Here is a 17787-nt window from a genome sequence, read left to right on the forward strand (position 1 = left end):
AGAAGCTTTTTATCTTCATAAGGTCCCAGTAATTCACTTTTGCTTTTAATTCCCTTGCCTTTGGGGATGTGTCGAGTAAGAGATTGCTACGGCTGAGGTCAGAGAGGTCTTTTCCTGCTTTCTCCTCTAAGGTTTTGATGGTTTCCTGTCTCACATTTAGGTCCTTTATCCATTTTGAGTTTATTTTTGTGAATGGTGTGAGAAAGTGGTCTAGTTTCAACCTTCTGCATGTTGCTGTCCAGTTCTCCCAGCACCATTTGTTAAAGAGGCTGTCTTTTTTCCATTGGATGTTCTTTCCTGCTTTGTCAAAGATGAGTTGGCCATACGTTTGTGGGTCTAGTTCTGGGGTTTCTATTCTATTCCATTGGTCTATGTGTCTGTTTTTGTGCCATGGTCTGCATTTTATTTAAATTACTTTAACTCATCTTTCCATTTAGTTTTGGGTGATCAAGGCCTCTTATTTAATATGTATAACACCTTCAGCAAACTCTTGGGAAGTGATGCAAAAAACTATCATTTGTCCTAATTAAAAGAATAATGAATTCTGTGGGAGGTTGAGAGTCACTGAGGAAAAGCTTCATAGAGGAGATATTGCTTTAGATGGGCCTTGAAAGATAAATAGAATTTTGATAACCTGAGAATAGCAGGGCATTTTTCCAAGGCACACTGTAGACCACAGGGTTGAAGAAATACTTTTTGTTTATTGATATTTTTTTAAAGATAGAGACATATTTGCTGGTTGTCACAAGTTTAATAATTTGTAGACATAGAAAATCAAATGAAGACAGCTATATTGTACTGCTAAGTGGCATACTGTATAAATGATGTGGTCTCATTTTTGTCCAACATACACACACACACACACACACACACACACACACACACACACACTCACACACAAATTTTAGCCTAACCTACTAAGAGAATTTTGTGGAAAATATGCCAAAGTATAACTGATATTGCTAGGGACCTTGACTGTCTCAGTTATGTGTTTCTGTGTTATTTGATATTTTATAATGAGCAGGTATTGCTTTTAAATAAAAATAATATAAATTGAAAAGAATAGAGAATTTTAATATTCTGAACACTGATAGTTAAATCTGATAAACATATTAAAAGATTTTATAATCTTTCTTACATAGAATATAGTTAGAAAGAAGTTTTGCAGAGATGCTTTGTTGCTTCGAGTCCCTTCATGTTTATGTCAAGATGGAAATTATTATGCAGGAGTTATTGATAATAAGTATAGGAGGCCATGGATGAGAGGTATGTTTTATTTTTATTTCTCAAAAATCTATTTTAAAAATGATTTTAGAGTTTAGCACAGTAAATTATTAAGAAAATACAGTGCTTTCCTTATAAAATAAAAATGCATTGCATTTATTCATATCAGAATTCCAAGAAGGTTACAAATTAACATTTTTATGACAATTTAGGTGACAAAGTAGGGAATTGGGAAGCTTATACTAGATATGAATAGAACAAATAAAAAATATGTAGGTGATGAAATCTTAAAATATTCTAGCCTTATAAACACTTATTGTATTATATAATAAGGTCTTGCTTAACTGTAGGAGGGCTACTTTAAAATGTAATGATACATTGAATATAAAACTATTTTTTTCTATTTTTTTTAATTTAATTTACATTCAAGTTAGTTAGCTTATAGTGCAACAGTGATTTTAAGGATAGATTCCTTAATGCCCCTTACCCATTTAGCCCAGAACCCCTCCCAGAACCCCTCCAGTAACCCTCTGTTTGTTCTCCATATATAAGAGTCTCTTATGTATAAACCTACTTTTAAATGTTTATGTACAAAATGTTATTTTTTGCTCTTATCATGTCATGGATTTAAGAAAGAGGAAGCCTTCCATAGAGGAGTCAAGTCAGTTAACAACATTTATTCAGCATGTATTATGGACCAGGCACTGTTTTTTGGGTGCTAAGGACAGTGGCTAATAAGACAAAAATAATTCCTTCCTTTCGTGGGTTTTCAGACTGGTAAGAAGGATGCAGCAATAAAACAATTAAATATATACACTAATGTCTGGTATTAATAAATGTGTAGAGAAGACACAATAGTGTAATGTGATACGAAATTTGGTAGGGAGCACTATTTCCTAGGATAGTTAGGGAAGGGGGCAAACAGTTGAGTGGAGTTCTGAATGATGAGAGGGCAACAACCATAAAAAGATATGGGAGAGAAGGCTTTCAAGCAAATGCAAAGTTCCTGACTCAGGAATAAACTTGATGTGTGTAATAACCAGAAAATTAGGCCATTGTGACAAGTTAATTAAAAGGGATATCTGAGAGGTAGGCAGCTTTTGAAAGATGTAAGATGTTGTAGGCTATAATATGGAGTTTATTTGTTTATATTATGGCTAATGTGGTAAATCATTTCCAGTTTTTAAAAAGGGAGTGACATAACCTGATTTATGCTTTAGAAAGATCATTCTGGTTGTTTGGAGTATGGAAAGGCAAGAATAGGGATGGTAGAATCAATCAGAAAGCTGTCATATTGGTTCAGAATCTAGACTGCTTAGTAAATCTACCCTCTATGTAAAAGATGATAGTGTCTTGAACTAGGCTTATAGTAATGGAGGTGCGAGAAGTGTTTGAATTGAGACTATTTTAGAGGTCTAACCAACAGTGAGAGGATTAAAGAAAAAAATAGAACAATAAAGAGTTTCCTCTAGGTTTTTGACCTGAGCAAGTGGGTGGATGGTAGTACTGTTTCCTAAGATAAGGAAAGGCTCATGGGGAAGCCAAAATGTGGCTGGAGTTAATAGCTCTGCTTTGGCTGGGTCAAAATGCCTATTTAGGCATCTCAGTGAAGGCATCAAGAAGGCAATTGGTTATATTAATCTTGAGCACAGCTAGAGTTTCAGGTTGGAGTAATCATAAATCATATATAGATTATACATAAATTTATGGAACTGGATGAAGTCACTGAAAGCATGAGTATATATAGCGCAGAGAGCCTAGGACAGAGCCTCAGAACATTCCAACAGTTAAAAGGCAAAACTAGATTAGATGACAAGTGAGATAGAAAAGCCAGCTATTGTGGAATTCTAAAAAAAAAAAAAAAAAAAAAAGTTTCAAGCAAAATTAAGTGGTCAAAAGTACTGGTTCCTGTTAAAGTATCAAGTAAGATGAAGATAGTGACCATTAGTTTGACTAAATGTAGGTCATCAATGACCTTGGTAAGAGTAGTTTAACTGGAATATTGGTATGGAGGCCTGATTGGAATATGCTGAGCAAGAATGAGAAGTGGGATGTGAGGTGGTAAATATAGGCAAATCTTTTGAAGAATTTTGCTATGAAGTAAAATAGAAAACTGAGGCACTAGCTGAAGGAGAAGTGCAATAAAAAGAGGGTTTTTTTCTTCTCTTTTTTTTTTTAGATGTGTGATTAAAGAAAATATGTGTCATAAGGAAAGAGACGATAAAATGTTTGTTTGCCAGTGGAAATGATCTTGGTAAAAAGAGAGAAACTAATGATGTAGGAAAGAAAAAGGGTAGCTTAGTAAAGGGGGATAGTATCAAGAGCACAGTTGGAGGAGTTGGTATTATACAGAAGCCAGAATATTTCTTCCATTATGATAGATAGGAAGGCAGGGTTTGTAGGTACTTAGTCCAATGAGATGGTAGAATTGGTGGTAGAAGATGAGGTAGTTCTTCTCTGTATCAGTTTTCTATGTGAAGTCATGGCCATAGACTGAGACTAAGTAGGGGATGAGTATCAAAATTTTGAGAAATGAAAGTGTTACATAATTGTCTTAAAGAATGAGAAAGCCAGTTTGATTAGGAAGGCATACTTTTATCATCTGTTAATGATGGATGCCTATTTGAAATTTATGGTCGTGGGTGGCACAGTCAGTTAAGCCTCTGACTCTTGATCTCAGCTCAGGTCATGATCTCACATTTTGTGGGTTTGAGCCCCACATCAGGATCTGTGCTGATGGCTGGGAGCCTGCTTGGGATTTTGTCTATCCTTCTCTCTGCCCCTCCCTTGCTTGTGCATGCTCTCAATCTCTCTCTCCCTCAAAATAAATAAATGAAAACTTTAAAAACTTAAAAAAAAAGAAATTTTGGTCATAATCTGAAATGAGTTCATTCAGCATGACTGGATGACTTTTTTTCCAATGATTTTTAGCTTTCCTAGTGTGTGTACACAAGGTGGAGAGTGGGGGTTTTCCTGAGTGAATACAAGGGAAAAAGAGGCAAGGGAATCAAGAGTCTTTTAAAGGGAGTAGTTATGGGACTGGCTATGGAGACTAAAGTGTGTAAGAAAGGAAGTGAGGACATGAGGGAGGATGAATATTATAAAAATGGAATGAATCTCAATCAGACTGGAAATAAGAAGAAAAACAGTTTTCATGAAACTGCTTCTCTAAAAGTACAAAAGGAAAAAATTAGTTTATCATTTATTCCTATTTCTTTTCCTCTTTTTAAAAATATCAATAACATTAACAGCCAAAATTTAATGGATATTATTTATTGGATATTATTATTTATTTATTCGATATTATTGGTATGTCAGGAATTGTTCTGATACGTTTATATGTTTCATCCCATTTAATCAACAACACAATGAAAAGGCAATTATTATTATTTCTAATTTGTAGATAAGGACACTAAGATACAAAGCAGTTAAGAGATTTACCCAAGATCATACAGTTAATAAGTAGCAATACATGTATTGAAATCTAGGCAGGATAATTCCAGAATCTGTACTCTATTTTTTTTCTTTTTAAGTTTATTTTTATTTATTTTGAGAGAGAGAGAGCTGGGCAGAGGCAGAGAGAGAGAGGGAGAGAGAGAATCCCAAGCAGGCTGTGCACTGTCAGCACAGAGCCCAGTGGCGGGGCTTGATCCCACAAACTTTGAGATCATGACCTGAACTGAAATCAAGAGTCAGATGCTTAACCAACTGAACCACTCAGGTGCCTCCAGAACCTATACTCTTGACCACTACACTTTCATATATTTTTTTTAATGACATGCAAACTCAGACATTAAGTAATTTGTCTAAAATAATAACTAGTAAGAAGTAACATTGGTGGTAGAATGCAGCTCCTTTGACTCTTAACTTCACTCAGTCACTTCCTCTGACATTAGTATATGACATGATCCTTTTAGGAAACCAAGGGTCGAATTTGAGAGACAAGCTATAGACACCTAAAATTTTAAAATATGGCTGTTGTGATTATGTACCAGAGTGAGTGCTACTGACAATATTATGGCCCTTCGAGGGGAATATATCAGAGTGAGCTGAAATGGTTAATAATAAAAGCTTTATGAGGAATAATACAAGTTGTTGAACAGGAATATCTAGGATGGTAAGGCTGTATGAGCAAAAGAGAGATTGTAAAGATGAGGATGGTATATGCAGGTGGTATTGTTCTGACTATAGTTGAGGGATTTTTTTGGGGGGTGAGTTGTAATAATGAGAATGATTATTTAAATATCTGGAATCTGGTATAATTTTGGGAAAAATTACATTTGTGAACAAAGAAAGATAACACCATGATATAAAAGATTCATATTTAGCTTCCTTGTATTAAGTGTAAAAGAAAATTCTAGAAGCTAATATTTACCATTCTGCTTTCTAGCTTCAGCTGTTTCAGTGCCGGGAGTGACAGATCTCTCAGTCTTGGATCAATGGAAAGCAAGTCTCTTTGTGGAGGATTTTCTTGAGAAGTATGTGTCCTTAACCTCAATCTCCCTTTACATCTAGGAGATAAACATTAAGTTCTCCAGACACCTGAAGAGAGAAGATCCTTTCCTTTGTACCCTAACAGATTTTATTCTTTTATCTGAAGAAAAAGCCCTAATATGAACCACAAAGGGGGATTTATACCCTCTTTGAAAAATTTTTTTTTGTTTATTTATTTTGAGAGGGAGAGAGAGAGAGAAAGAGGGATCCCAAGCAGGCTCCTCACTGTGACAGCACAGAGCCCAATATGGGGCTTGAACTCACGAACCATGAGATCATGACTTGAGCCAAAATCAAGAGTCAGTTTCTTAACTGACTGAGCCACCCCTCCACCCTGACTTATACCTTCTTTTTATCTTCTCATTTCACATATTAACTGTTCTCTATGCATTTGTGTTACAAAAGACATGAAAATAAATATGTTATTATGCTTTTAATTAGTAAGGAAACTTCTTATAGAAAATGTCTATAGAACACCTTATATTAAAACCAGTTTTTGGGGGGCACCTGGGTGGCTTAGTTGGTTAAGTGACTGACTCTTGATTTTGGCTCAGGTCATGATCTCACAGTTCATGAGATTTAGCCCTGTGTTGGGCTCTGTGCTGACAGCATGGAGCCTGCTTGGGATTCTCTCTCTCCCTTTCTCTCTGCCCCAACCCTACTCATCCTCTCTCTCTCTCTCTCTTTCTCAAAAAAATAAATAAACTTTAAAAAATAATAAAATAAAGTAAGTCTTTTATCCTATAGTATAATGCAGATTTAAGGCTATTTTCTAACATACTTTGTCAAAACATTACTTAGTTCAGTCGTCAAATATTTATTATATATCATCCTATGTGATGCAAGTCTCTGCTCTCAAAGAACACAAGAAACTAGGGAGTAGAGATTTATAAACTAATTACAATACAATATGGGAAGTATAATGACAGAGGTAGGAACACAGAACATAATATACGGAAGAACATCTAACCCAGTCTACATTATTAATATAGACATAAATTAGAGATTCCAGTGCAAAGGTAAAGAGTTTGTTGCTTTACTTTGTACAAAGAGTGCTGATCAGGGGCACCTGGGTGGCTCAGTTGGTTAAACATTTTTGTTGTTGTTGTTAAGTTAACAAATATACAGTGTAGTCTTAGCTTCAGGAGCAGATTCCTGTGATTCATCACTTACGTACAACACCCAGTGCTCATCCCAGCATCTGACTCTTGACTTTGGCTCAGGTCACGATCTAATGATTCATGAAATGGAACTCCACATCAGGCTTATTGCTGACAGCGCAAAGCCTGTCTGGGATTCTCTTCCTCTGTCTCTGTCCCTCCCCTGCTCATGTACGTGCATGCATGTGTTTTCTCTCTCTCTCTTTCTCAAAATAAACAAATAAACTTAAAAAAAAAAGAGTGCTGACCTAGGAAGGATATAGTTATTATTCATGTTTTCAGGTTTTTAATAATTTAAGTTGTCCTTAGTTGTGCTGGAAAGAAACAAATTACCTGTTTAAATGTGTCCAGACTCAAAATCCTGAGAAGCCCATTTTTTTTTTTGAGAGAGAGAGAGAAAGAGTGTGTGAGCTGGGGAAAGGGGCAGAGAGAGAGACAGAGAGAATCCCAAGCAAGCTCCATGCCTAGCATAGAGCCAGACATGGGGTTTGATCCCACAACTCTGGAATCATGACCTGAGCTGAAATCAAGAGTTGGATGTTCAACTGACAGAGCCACCAGGTGCCCCCCAAATACCATTTCTATCATCTAGGAATTTAAAAGTCAGATTAGGAAGATAATATATAAACATTATTTATAATTAAAAATTACAAATTAATTATAACAAAAATTAACCTTGTAAGGATTAAATGATAATATGACTATCATATAGTCTATCACAAGGCCTAAGGCCAACACAAGGTATGTATTGCATGACTAAACTGAGCTGTGAGGAAGCAGGAAGATGTAGTTAAAAGAGCTCTGCTCCATGAAATCCAAAAGATGTGGATTTCAAGTCTTGATTTGAAACGTCAAAGTCAAGTACTACTTACTTTGACAAGTTCTTGTCTCTCTGTGACCCTCATTCTCTTTGTCATTATAATGATGCTGGAGCAGTGCTTCCAAACTTTAATGTGCATATGAATCACCTGAGGATCTTATTAAAAATGGAGATCCTGATTCAATTGGTCTGTGTTGGGGCCTGAGATTCTGCACTTCTAATGTGCTCCTAGGTGTGCTAATGCTGCTGGCCCAAGAACCTACTTTAAGTAACAAGAAACAAGATGATCTCTAAGATCTCTTCACCCTATGAGTTAGATTGGTAGGGCTGTGCATTTATAAGCAGGAGAGATCAGCTTCACAAAGAAGTAGGAACTGGGCTTGAGCTGGACATTGAAGGAGAAAATAACTAGAGAGAAAGTATTTCAACCAAAGGAAACAGCATATTTGAAAGCATATCAAGAATATACAGTAAGTTCCAATAAAGGCAGTGATCTGGCTACTTTGATTCAAACAAGATTCATGTATGAGAGAAATGGGAGGCCCTGAAAGAATGGACACCTCACCATACCTGACCTTACATTCATTTTGCAGCACCAAGATAGAGTCCATGACAAAGAAGGTGGACCTGTGGCACCACCTAGAATCACATTTACATTTCTTGGCTTCTCTGTAGCTAAACATAGCCATGTGACTAAGTTCTTCCCAATGGAATATTAAGCAAAAGAGGCTTATTCAAGCTCTGGGGAATGTCCTTGAAAGGAAGCAGCCATGTTTTTCTCCTTCACTTTTCTCCTTCCTAATGCTGGAATAGAGATGTAATGACTGCCTACAGCAACCAGCTTGGATTATACTGACAAGAACTAAACGTAGGAGTCAATGAGTGGAACAAAAGGATACTGCATCCCCTCTACCACCACACCACTCTCCCAGCATTTCCATGTGGTCGCTAATCCAGAAGCTCTTTGAACCCCATCTTTTTGGTTTCCTATGAAGGCTTCATTACACACACGTTTGATTAAATTGTAGATCATTGGCGATTGATTCAACCTCCAACCCTTGTCTCCTCCCTGGAGAGCAGAGGGATGGGTCTGAAATTCTAGCCCTCTGATCACATGATTGGTTCTCTGGGCAACAGGCAGTTTTCCAAAAGTCACCTCATCAACATAACCAAATATACCTTTATCACTTTCAATACTTAGGAAATTCCAAAGGCCTTAGGAGTTCCTTGCCACAAATAGAGATGAAGACAAAATACACATTTCTTATTATAAAACACAATATGGGGCACCTGGATGGCTCAGTCGGTTAGGCATCTGACTTCGGCTCAGGTCATGATCTCATGGCTTGTGGGTTCGAACCCCACATCAGGCTCTGTGCTGACAGCTCAGAGCCTGGAGCCTGCTTTGGATTCTGTGTCTCCCTCTCTCTCTGCCCCTCCTCCACTTGTGCTCTGTCTCTCTCTGTCTCTCAAAAATGAATAAATGTAAAAAAAATTTTTTTTAAATAAAACACAATATGACACATACAATATGGGATCTTTTGTGCTGGCTTCTTTCACATAGCAAAATGTTTTCAAGGTTCATCTGTGTGGTAGCATGTATTGACACTTCATTTTTTGGGGGGCCAAATAATATTCCATTGTGTGGACATAGCACATTTTATGTATCCATTTTTAGTTGATAGACATTTAGGTTGTTTTCAGTTTTGGGCAAGTATGAGTAATGCTGCTATCAAGATCTGTGGATGAGTTTTTGTGCATACATATCATTTAATTTCTCTAATAGTGGAATTGCTAGATCACATGGTAACTCAGTGTTTAACTGTTTGAAGAATTGCCAAATTTTTCAAGCAACTGTACCATTTTGCATGTCTACCCACAGTGTATAAAGGTCACAATTTGTTTACATCCTTGCCAACACTTATTGTTTGCTGTCTTTCTGATTATAGCCATCCTAATGGGTGGCTCATTGTATGTCATTGTACTTTGATTTGCATTTCCCTCATGGCTAATGATGTTTAGCATCTTTTTATGTAATTATTGGCCTTTATCTTCTTTGAGAAAATGTTTATTCAAGTTCTTTGCACATTTTTTAGTCGGTTTATATGTCTTTTTATAATTGAATTTTAAGGGTTTGTTATATATTCTAGATACAAGTCTCTTATCAGATACATGATTTATAAATATTTTCTTCTGTGGATTGTCTTTTTGCTTTCTTGATGGTATCCTTTGGAGCGCATTTTTTTTTTATTTTGATGAAGTCCAATCTATCCATTTTTTCTTTTGTCACTTGGGCTTTTGGCATCATATCTGAGAAGGCTTTGCTTAATCCAAATCATGAGGATTTACTCCTCTTTTCTTCTAGGACTTTGCCTGGAATTTTTTTTTTTAAGACACAAATCAGATCATGTTATAACTTACTGACCATATGCCATTGCATGTAGAGTAAAATCCAAAGTTCTTGCCAGATGTTATAATGTCCAACATGATCTTGTCCCTGCCTATGTATCTAACCTTATTCTGTTCCAGTCACCCTGTTCTTTCTGCTTTTCTTAGAATATGCCAACCTTGTTCCCCAGAGTACCCTACGATTATCCAGGTAGCTGTGGAATTATCAGCTCCTCAGCTGGCTGTTCACTAACTACCCTCTCTAAAATATACCTCTTACCAACCCTCTGGCTGTTACTTGAAGTCCTAATATTTTATTCATAACAGTTTTCCCCCACCTGACATTATGTTATTTGTTTGTTTGTTTATCATCCTACTAATAGGTAAACTTCATGAGGGTAAGAACACTGTTTTGTTTTACCACTCCATTCTCAGTGCCTAAAATGGTGTTAGCACATTATAGACACTCAGTAAATATTTCTTTTAGATTAAGGAATTAGTGAATTGGAGTGGATGAATTTACCCAAGTACCATGATATGGAAAGACAGCAAACACCATCTAGATTGGAAGCCTGGGAAATACCAGTATCTACAGGTTAGGCAGAGGAGGAGACACCAGTGAGCAAAGAATAGATAATATTGGACAAGGAGGTAGGAGGAGATCCAGGAAATACTTTTCTTCATAGAACATTTATATCTAGGGAAAGAGATTTCTCTGGGTTTTCTCAAAACGGTACTACCAAGGATTATTACAAAGTGCTCACCCTACCAGTAATATTTAAAACCAAAAGGATAACTGTGATATAAGTGCTAAACTTAAGTGTATAAAGATTCACATAGGAATCAATGGTCTTATGAGTAATATGGACCTGGGTGAGTTGAAAATTTTTTTCTTGTACCTTGCATTATCTTAAAGAGTAAAGGAGAAACTTTAGAGAATTTTCTATATGTGATTTGAAGATATGGCATATTCATTTTTCTCCAGTTACATTGGGGAGTTATATTGATTTTGGTTCTCTCAGTCTGTGTAGGGAATCAGTGAGACTAAAATAGTTTAGGATATCAGGGAGAAAAAGGTATATTAGAATATATAGCTAAAAGGTGTATTAGACTGTGTAGCCAATAATATATTTATTTGTTAGAAAATTCATTAAAAAGACCTCTTATAAGGGGGCACCTGGGTGGCTCAGTTGGTTAAGTGTCCAGCTTCAGCTCAGGTCATGATCTCACAGCTTGTGAGTTCAAGCCCTGCATCAGGCTTGCTGCTGTCAGTGCAGATCCTGCTTTGGATCCTCTGTCTGCCCCCCCTCCTTCCTCCCCCAATCATGCTTTCTCTCTCTCTCTTTCTTTCTCTCTCTCTCAAAACTAAATAAACATTATTTTAAAAATCTCTCATAAGTCCAAATATCCCAATGTTACAGACAGTGACAGATATACCTGGATGAATCAGCAAACAGGCAAAGTATGGGCAAAGTCAAGGGAGACAAAAAATGTGCCCAGATTAAGCAACTGCAGGAAGTTGTTAACACTCTAAGCTTGAAGCAGCAAAAGGACTGAGCAGTAATCAACCCAGTAAGAACTGCAGCTAGTTATAGGAGAGGGGCTGTCTGACAAGAGATGTAACCATTGGTAGAAGAATGCAGCCACTTTGAAACTGGCCCAGAAGAGAAGGATTTGGGAAGAATAATATCCAGACCTCTCTTCCCACCTTTGATCTCCTGCCAATGCTTCCTATTGGCTTCCTATTGGCTGAACCCAACCAGAAGCCAGAGGGCAAGAGAGTTTAGTTTGGTCATGGAGATCAGCTTCCTAGTTTGAAGAACAGAATATAAAATGTTGGATAGTGATATGGAAAAGCAGACATTGAATACCCAACACTATGGCAATTTGGCAATGCATGGCAAATCTGCATACCTTTAACCTCATCATTTCTGTTTTTAGGAAACATTTTGAGAAAACAATTAGGCAAGTGCATAAAGATATTCCTTGCATTATAATAGCAAATGATTACAACAAATTTAAATTGCCAATAATAGGGAACTGTTTGAGTCAATTATGGTTTACCAATACAATAGGATCCTGTTCATGTGTTCAAAAATAAAGTGAGTGTACATTGATTGATATGTAAATGTACTCATATTTTATTGTTTACCAGAAAAGGCAGGTTTCATATGTGCATGAATCCACTTTTGTGTAAAAATATTCAAAAGTAATTTAAAAAGTACACAATTTTTTAAATCTCTTGAGTATTGGGGCTATGGGTAATTTTTCTCTGTGTCTGTTGGAATTTTGTAATTTTACAATGAACATATACTATTTGTTAAATAAAGATGCTTTAAAATGACATACATAAAATCAGTAATTTTATACTGTCATAGAAAAACAATCACAGGAATGGTGACCCAGATTAACTGTGAATTTGAGGAAGTTGTTCCAAGTTCAAACCCAAACTCCCAAAGTGAAGTAGAGGAAACCAGTTTATACACCCATGAGGACTACACTGAAGTCTTTACACTTGTCAGCGGTTTAGAAAAATATCCAGCACTTCAAGCACAGAATGAAGGTAAAACATTTGTTATTTCTATCATTATAAAACATATCTTAGTAACATACAGTTGTTCATTTTGGTGAATTTTTTAATTGGATTTTTAATTTTTCTATTTTATTAAAGGTATCCACCTGCAAAATTATAATTCCAAGCTTTGCCACATTATGGAAATACTTGTCTTTCATCTTCATCCCCTTTTTGTGAATTTGGTTGTTTTTGGAGTTTATGTGTGCTGGGCCTCAAAATAGCATCAGGGACTTGATCATAGTGTGTTCACATCATATTACTACAATGATATTAGCATCTGTGCAAGGATCTGATGACACAGCAACCTGGTATAACTTTAAAGTAGTAGATTATTAAATGATGGCTGTATTTTATTTTCCAAAATATACTAAAGATTTTCTGTCTCATCTAATTTATGTGAAACTATAATTCAAAGTAGAGATGGAATAGTTGCAGTATTAGATCAGGAAATTCACCTAGTTTTTACAAACTTACCATAAATAATAATTAAAGTACATTTTATCCAAATTATATTTCAAATTTTCATCTTCCTAAAAGGTGTTGAATTCTTCCAACTTGCTGAGAACTACTTTTCTTGTATGTGGAACAGCCTATTCCCTTTTAAAATAAAAAGACTTAAAGTTTAAGGTATGCTATAGCTTGAGCTACAATAACCTAACAGATAAATAATATATAATAATTTGGTCCTTTTACTACTGTTTTTATGCAAATACATAAATTGTGTATAAGATTTTTAATGTTGGCAAACAGGTGTGTGATGATATAGAGTTAAATCCCTCTTATAGTTTGAGATGAAAGAGAGTAAGAAATTTCATTAAAGACTAAACTTGAGAGAATGATGTATTAGGAATAATCTGAATTTGGAGTCAGAGGATTTGATCATAGTCTGAATCTACTCTTAAAAAGTGGTGCAATTTGGGGACGGTTATTAAAAATTATGGTTTTCAATTTTCTTCTATAATTTCTTTTAATTCTTCTAATTTTCTTATAAAAATGTGGGGATTCAGGGGTACCTGGGTGGCTCAGTCGACTGAACACCTTACTCTTGATTTCAGCTCAGGTCATGATTTCAGGGTTGTGAGATAGAGCTGTGTATTTGGCTTCACGCTGAGTGTGGATCCTGCATAAGATTCTCTCTCTCCCTCTTCCCCTCCTTACTGCTTGTGCACTCTCTGTCTCTAAAAATAAAAAAATAAAATTAAAAAAAAAAATAGAAATATAGGGATCAACTAATATATATGTACATGTAAAGAGATGGTGTATAAAAATAACAGATACACAAACATAGCTATTATTATTAATGTGGAAAACCAGAAGCTGTTATTGGCAAACTTCATAATATCTACCATCAACTAGAGTCAGAAGCTTCTTTAACTACTATTCACTGAATGAAAATATGCTTGGGTCGGGTGCCTGAGTGCCTCGGTTAAGTGTCCGACTTTGGCTCAGGTCATGCTCTCATGGTTCATGGGTTTGAGCCCAGTGTTGGGCTCTATGCCAGCTCAGAGTCTGGAGCTGGCTTCAGATTCTGTATCTCCCTCTCTGTCTCTGCCCCTCCCCTGTTTGGGCTGTCTCTCTCTCTCTCTCAAAAATAAGTAAACATTAAAAAAATTTTAAGAAATATGCTTGGGTTTCCTAAATATATATCCTATATTGCCTTTGGGGTCTTATGTCATTAGACATCATTTTATAAATTTACATTTGCAATTTTATTTATTTTCTTTGCAGCTATATTGATTGCTGCCAGATTTATAGATACTTTGGTCTCAATGTTTAAATCAAAAGGAATGCATTATGCTTTGAAATTCAGTTGCTACTGTAAATTCTCTGTCTTAAAAGAATGTCATTAATTACTAAATTATAAGTTGATTTCAAAACATATATTTCTTTAAGACAAAAACAGTGGGTAATTTTCTTTTATTGTTTGTTGGTTTGTTGATATGTAGTAATTTTGCTACAACATTCACATGTTATTTGTCAGTAAATGTAATAATTTTATGCATATCCTTTTAGACATCCCAGTAATATATAATCAAATGTAAATGTAGCTTTATTTTTAATTTAATGTAATATAATTTAATTTAAAAATTTCTACGTTTTTATTTAAATTCTAGTTTAATATTGGTTTCAGGAGTAGAATTTGGTGATTCATCATAACAAGTGTCCTCTTTAATACCCATCACCCATTTATCTCATCCCCCATCCACCTCCCTCCATCAACCTTCAGTTTGTTCTCTATTGTTAAGAGTCTCTTATGGTTTGCTTCCCTCTCTCTCTCTTTTCTTTTTCCCTACCCATATGTTCAGCAATTTTGTTTCCTAAATTCCACATGTGAGTGAAATCATATGGTAGCTTTCTCTCTCTGACTTATTTCGCTTAACATAATATCCTCTAGCACCATCCACATCATTGCAAATGGTGAAATTTCATTCTTTTTGATGGCTGAATGATATTCCACTGTATATATAAACCACATCTTCTTTGTCCATTCATCAGTTGATGGACATTTGGGCTCTTTCCATAATTTGTTTTTGATAATGCTGCTATAAACATCAGGGTGTGTGTACCCCTTTCAATCTGTATTTTTGTATCCTTTAGGTAAATACCTAGTACTGCAATTGCTGAATTATAAGGTAGTTCTATTTTTAACTTTTTGAGGAACCTCCATACTGTTCTCCAGAGTGGCTGCACCCGTTTGCATTCCCACCAACAGTGTAAAAGGGTTCTCCTTTCTCTGCATCCTTGCCAGTATCTGTTGTTTTCTGTATTGTTAATTTTAACCATTTTGATAGGGTGTAAGGTGATATCTCATTGTGGTTTTGATTTGTATTTCCCTGATGATAAGTGATATTGAGCATCTTTTCATGTGTCTGTTAGCCATCTGGATGTCTTCTTTGGAAAAATGTCTATTCATGTCTTCTGCCCATTTCTTAATTGGATTATTTGTTTTTCAGGTGTTGAGTTTGATAAGTTCTCTATAGATTTTGGAGACTCATCCTTTATCAGATATGTCATTTGAAAATATGTTCTCCCATTCTGTAGGCTGGCTTTTAGTTTTGTTGTTTCCTTTGCTGTGCAGAAGATTTTTATCTTGATGAAGTCCCAATAGTTCATTCTTGCTTTTGTTTCCTTTGCCTCTGGTGGCATGTCTAAGAAGAAGTTGCTCCAACCGAGGTCAAAGAGGTTGTTGCCTGTGTTCTCCTCTAGGATTTTGATGATTTCCTGTCTCACATTTAGGTCTTTCATCCATTTGAATTTATTTTTGTGTGTAGTGTAAGAAAGTGGCCCAGTTTCATTCTTCTGCATGTTGCTATCCAGTTTTCCCAACACCATTTTGAAGAGACTGTCTTTTTTCCATTGGATATTCTTTCCTGCTTTGTCAAAGATGAGTTGACCGTATAGTTGTGGGTCTATTTCTGAGTTTTCTATTTTGTTCCATTGATCTATGTGTCTGTTTTTGTGCTGATACCCTACTGTCTTGATTACTGCAGCTTTGTAATATAGCTTGAAGTCTGGAACTGCGATGCCTCCAGGTTTGCTTTTCTTTTTCAGAATTGCTTTGGCATTTGGGGTCTTTGATGGTTCCATACAAATTTTAGGATTGTTTGTTCTAGCACTGTGAAAAATGCTGGTGGTATTTTGATAGAGATTGCATTAAGTGTGTAGATTGCTTTGGGTAGTATAGATATTTTAACAATGTTTTTTCTTCCAGTCCACGAGCATGGAATTCTTTCCCATTTCTTTGTGTCCTCTTCAGTTTCATTCATAAATGTTCTATAGTTTTCAGAGTAAAGATCACTTTATTTTTAATTTTTTAAGAAAGTTGCACATGCATTTAGTTTAGAGAGGCAAATAGTTATTCAAAGTTTATAATAAAAAGCATCAGTCTCTGGCTTCATCAACCACCCATGTATTTTTCCAGCTTTATTGAAGTATAATTAATAAATAAAAATTGTAATATATTTAAAGTGTACAATGTGGTAACTTAACATACATATACATTGTGAAAGATTCCCATTCATTGAATTAACACATCCATCACTTCACATATTCACTTTCTTCTTCTTCTTCTTCTTCTTCTTCTTCTTCTTCTTCTTCTTCTTCTTCTTTTTTGGTAAGAACACACTTAGGTTCTATTCTTTTAGCGAATTTCAGTTATACACTACAGTATTATCAATGATAGTTACCATGTTATACATCAGATCCTCACACCTTATTCTGGAAGTTTGTCTGTTTTACCAGTCTCTCCCTATTTCCCCACAGCCCAGCCCCATGGCAACCACCATTCTACTCTCTGTTTTCATGAGTCCTACTTTTTTTTTAGATTCAACATATAAGTCATACCATGCAGTATTTGTTGTTCTCTGCCTTGTTTATTTCACTTAGCAAAATGTCCTTTAATGTTCATTCATATTGCAAATAGCAGGATTTCCTTATTTTTTAAGGTTGAACAATATTTGTGTGTGTGTGTGTGTGTGTGTGTATAAAACATATTTTCTTTAAAGCACATTTTCTTTATCCATTCATCTATGAACAGACACTTACATGGTTTCCATGCCTTGGCTATCGTGAATAATGCTACAGTGAGAGTGTCTACAGGTATCTCTTTATGACATTGATTTTGTTGGCTGTCTGTTTCTGACTTTACATTTATGTCTTTTTTTTTTTTTGTCTTATTATGCTGACTAGGACCTCCAGTACATTGTTCAATTCAAGCAGTGATGGTTGCCGTCTTTGTCTTGTTCTTGACAGTAAAGAAGATACTCTAATGTTTCACCATTAAGAATGATGTAAATACCATTTCAGTGGTGAATCATTTACAGTGTTTACATCAGTTTCAATGGTGAAATGTTGACAGAATTTATTGGGCTGAGGAAGCTCTTTCTGTTCTGAGTTTGCTAAGAGCTTTTGATCATGAATGAGGACTGAACTACGTTTTCTACGTCTATTAAAAAATATCTACATTCTAAATATATAGAATATCCCTTTATTAAAAACTTCCAAATCTATAATCTAAACATAAATCATTTTACTCTTGAGATCATATTTTGTCTGTATTATATTATTTTTAAATATTAACATTGGGAACATTTCAGCACATAGTTATCTTCAAAAGCATGGCTTTT

The 17787-nt window shown here is 35.4% G+C and overlaps 1 protein-coding gene across 6 annotated transcripts in view; it reads left to right on the plus strand.

Annotated features, from left to right (window-relative positions):
* SHOC1 (shortage in chiasmata 1) overlaps positions 1-17787 on the plus strand; it is an 87086-nt gene that overhangs the window by 6347 nt on the left and 62952 nt on the right. For 5 of the 6 annotated variants that reach the window (XM_047831387.1, XM_047831389.1, XM_047831390.1 and 2 more), the window contains 3 exons: positions 1143-1266; positions 5615-5702; positions 12465-12649. In XM_047831387.1, the coding sequence (XP_047687343.1) occupies positions 1143-1266; positions 5615-5702; positions 12465-12649 (397 nt within the window). The remainder of the gene's footprint in view (positions 1-1142; positions 1267-5614; positions 5703-12464; positions 12650-17787) is intronic. The other variant, XM_047831391.1, reaches the window with a different exon arrangement.

Source organism: Prionailurus viverrinus, chromosome D4 (assembly GCF_022837055.1).
Source record: "Prionailurus viverrinus isolate Anna chromosome D4, UM_Priviv_1.0, whole genome shotgun sequence".
Classification (NCBI taxonomy): Eukaryota; Metazoa; Chordata; class Mammalia; order Carnivora; family Felidae; genus Prionailurus; species Prionailurus viverrinus.